This window comes from Ranitomeya imitator, chromosome 6, assembly GCF_032444005.1.
Source record: "Ranitomeya imitator isolate aRanImi1 chromosome 6, aRanImi1.pri, whole genome shotgun sequence".
NCBI classification, from domain to species: domain Eukaryota; kingdom Metazoa; phylum Chordata; class Amphibia; order Anura; family Dendrobatidae; genus Ranitomeya; species Ranitomeya imitator.
The window spans coordinates 298,262,520-298,266,532 of record NC_091287.1 but is presented as its reverse complement, the minus strand read 5'-3'; the positions used below and the strand labels follow the sequence as shown (position 1 = coordinate 298,266,532).

Below are 4,013 nucleotides of genomic sequence, written 5' to 3'. Positions count from 1 at the left end.
TCCAAAGGATTTGCAACAAAATATTGAAAATAAAAATATTTTGTTTGGGTTATGTTTATTTGTCCAATTACTTTTGACCTCCTAAAATGTGGAGTGTTTGTAAAGAAATGTGTACAATTCCTACATTTTCTATCAGATATTTTTGTTCAACCCTTCAAATTAATTGTTACAATCTGCACTTGAATTCTGTTGTAGAGGTTTCATTTCAAATCCAATGGGGTGGCATGCAGAGCCCAACTCGCGAAAATTGTGTCACTGTCCAAATATTTCTGGCCCTAACTGTATGAGCTTTTAGTTCATTCTAGTATTTCTGTGCAGGGAGGCATAAAATGAGGGTCTGTGCAGATGGGGGAATAAAATGAGATGAGGGGCTGTGCAGATGGTGATAATATGAGGACTCTGTGCGGGGAACCCTCCTTGTGACGCGTGCGCTCTCCGAGCTGTAGTTAGTTCAGGAGCCGCCAGGTGGCGCTGTGGTCTCTGCTGCACATACGTCCGCTGTGATCTGGTCTTTTCCCGCTTCCCCTCTGTACAGTTGCTCTCTGCGCACACACTGAGGAGGAGATTACCGTCACTGAGAACATCATCGCCGGGGCTAGATACAGACATGCCGACCGTGGAGGAGCTGTACCGGAACTACGGGATCCTGGCCGACGCCAAGGACGACGTGAGCCAGCACAAAGCTTCGTATCAGGTTATCCTGGATGGTGTGAAAGGAGGAGCGAAGGAGAAGAGATTGGCGGCTCAGTTCATTCCCAAATTTTTTAAATATTTCCCGGAACTTTCCGATGCGGCGCTCAACGCTCAGCTGGACCTATGCGAAGATGAGGAAGTGTCGATCCGCCGTCAGGCTATTAAAGAACTGTCGCAGTTTGCTACAGGAGAGAACCTGCCCCGTGTGGCAGACATCCTTGCTCAGCTTTTACAGTCTGATGACTCCGCTGAGTTCACATTGGTGAACAATGCTTTGGTGAGCATATTCAAAATGGATGCAAAAGGCACATTGGGAGGTTTGTTCAGTCAGATCCTTCAAGGAGAAGATATAGTTCGTGAACGAGCCATTAAATTCCTTTCCTCTAAGCTGAAAACACTTCCAGACGATGTTATGACTAAAGAAGTGGATGACTTCATATTCTCTGAATCCAAGAAGGTTCTGTATGACGTCACGGGAGAAGAATTCGTCCTGTTTATGAAAATTCTTTCTTCATTGAAAAACCTCCAGACGGTCAGCGGCAGACAGCAGCTGGTGGATTTAGTGTCTGAACAGGCAGGACTGCAGCAGACCCCACTCAATCCTGCAGACCCCGACTCCGTGGATCGCTTGCTCCAGTGCATGCGCCAGGCAGTGCCGCTGTTTTCAAAAAACGTTCACTCCACAAAGTTTGTGACCCATTTCTGTGAGCACGTTCTCCCCATCCTCAACACCCTGACCAGCCCAGCCGAGGGCATCGATGTCCAGTTGGAGGTATTGAAGCTGTTGGCCGAGATGAGTTCCTTCTGTGGAGACATGGATAAATTAGAATCGAACTTGAACAAGCTTTTTGATAAGTTGCTGGAGTACATGCCTCTTCCACCCGAAGAAGCAGAAAATGGGGAGAACTCTGCAAATGAAGAGCCGAAACTTCAGTTCAGTTACGTCGAATGATAATATGAGGAGAAGGGCTGTGCTGATGGGGAATAAAATGAGGAGAGTGGCTGCCCTGATGGGGAATAACATGAGGGGAGGGGCTGTGCTGATGGGGGAAGATAAAATAATGTGAGGGGCTGTGCTGATGAGGGAATAAAATGAGGTGCGGTGCAGATGAGGGAATAAAGTGAGGGTCTATGCAGATGGGGAAATAAACTGAGGGGTTATGTTGATAGGGGAATAAACTGAGGGTCTGGCCAGATAGGATAATTAAAATAAGGGGCTGTGCAGAGGGAGTTGAATAAAATGAGGTGCTCTATAGATTAGTGAATAAACAGAGAGGCTGTACAGTTGGGGGTGAATAAACAGAGGTGTTGTGCAGATGGGGGAATAAACTGATGTGTTGTACAGATGGTGGAATAAACAGGCTTGCAGATGGGGGAATAAGCTGAGGTGCTGTGCAGAGGTGACAATAAAATGAGAGACTGTGCAGATTTGGTGAATAAACATAAGGGCTGTGCAGATGAGCATAAATAAACTGGCTGTCAAGATGGCAGAAATAAACTGATGGGTTGTGCAAATGGAGGGAATAAGCTGAGGGGCTGTGTAGAGGGGGAAATAAAATGAAGGGCTGTGTAGATGGGGAATAAAATGTGGAGAGGGGCTGTGCAGATGGGGGAATAAAATGAGGGGAATAAACTGAGGAGCTGTGCAGATGGGGAAATAAATTGAGTGGCTGTGCAGAGGTGGATGAAATGTGGGGCTGTGCAGATGGAAATAAACAGAGGGGTAATAAACTGAGGGACTGTTAAGGTGAGCATGCAATGAAAGGCAGTGCGGGGGCATGAAATGAAGGGCTGTGCTGGAGACATGAAATGAGGGGATATGCAGGTGGGCCATGAAATGAGGGGCTGTGAAGGTGTTTGGGGTGTTATTTGTGGGCAAATGGGGGGAATAAACTGAGAGTTTGTGCAGATGGGGGATAAACTGAGAGGCTGGGTTGATGAGGGAATAAACTGTGGGGCTGTGCTGATGGAGGAATAAACTGAGGGGCTATGCAGAGGGGGAAATAAAATGAGGGGCTGTACAGAGGAGGGAGAATTACCTGAAGGGGCTGTGCTGATGGGGGTATAAAACGAGGGGAAGTGCTATGCTAATGGGGGTATAAAATGAGGTGGGGGGCTGTGCAGATGTGGGAAAAAACTGAGGGGCTGCGCAAATGGGGGAAATAAATTGGGCTGTGTTAATGGAGAGAATAAACTGAGTGGCTGTACAGATTTGGGAATAAAATGAGGGGATGTGGAGAGGAGGGAGAATTACCTGAGAGGCTGGGAACATAGGATAAATTAAATGAGAGGTTGTGTAGAGGGGGAGAACAAAATGAGGGGCTGTATACAGTAGATGAGGGAATAAACAGAGAGGCTGTACAAATGGGGGTGAATAAATAGATGTATTGTGCATATGGCGGAATAAATTGATGGGTTTTACAGATGGGGGTATAGCCTGACAGGCTTGCAGATGGGGGAGTAAGGTGAGGTGATGTGCAGAGGTGGCAATAAAATGAGAGTGTGCAGATTGAATGAATATACATAAGGGCTGTGCAGATGGGCATAAATAAAGAGGGACTGTGCAGATGGGGGAATAATCTGATGGGTTGTCCAGATGGGGGGAATATGCTGAGGGGCTGTGCAGAGGGGGGAATAAAATGAGGGGCTGTGTAAATGGGGGAATAAAATGAGGAGAGTGACTGTGCAGTTGGGGAATAAAATGAGATGAGAGGAATAAACTGAGGAGCTGTGAAGATGGGGAAATAAATTGAGTGGCTGTGCAGAGGTGGATAAAATGTAGGGCTGTGCAGATGGGGGAATAAACAGAGGTTTAATAAACTGAAGGACTGTTAAGGTGAGCATGTAATGAGAGGCAGTGTGGGGGGCTATAAAAATGAAGGGCTGTGCAGGGTACATGAAATGAGGGGATGTGCATGTAGGACAAGAAATGAGGGGCTGTGAAGGTGCGTGGGGTGTTGTTTGTGTGTGGATAGGGGGAATAAACTGAGAGATTGTGCAGATGGGGGGAATAGTCTGAGGGGCTGGGTTGATGGGGAATAAACTGAGAGGCTATGCAGAGGGGGAAATAAAATGAAGGGCTGTACAGAGGAGGGATAATTACCTGAAGGACTGGACACATAGGATAAATAAAATGAGGGGCTGTGCAGAGGGAAGAGAATAAAATAAGGGGCTGCATAGATGAGGGAATAAACAGAGAGGCTGTACAGATGGGGAGTGAATAAACAGAGGGGCTGTGCAGATAGGGAATAAACTGATGGGCAGTTCAGATGTGGAATAAACTGACAGGCCATGCAGAGGGGAAAATTAGCTGAGGGGCT

At 46.9% G+C, this 4,013-nt stretch overlaps 1 protein-coding gene across 1 annotated transcript; it reads left to right on the top strand.

Annotated features, from left to right (window-relative positions):
* Positions 1-514: 514 nt before the first annotated feature.
* LOC138642488 (apoptosis inhibitor 5-B-like) lies at positions 515-1,645 on the top strand. Its single transcript, XM_069730678.1, has one exon. The coding sequence runs from the start codon at positions 608-610 to the stop codon at positions 1,643-1,645; it is 1,038 nt and encodes a 345-aa protein (XP_069586779.1). The 5' UTR covers positions 515-607.
* The last annotated feature ends 2,368 nt before the right edge of the window (positions 1,646-4,013 follow it).

Bases quoted from the DNA above. Each gene is read 5' to 3' on its own strand.
- LOC138642488 (XM_069730678.1), top strand. From the start codon at position 608: ATGCCGACCGTGGAGGAGCTGTACCGGAACTACGGGATCCTGGCCGAC.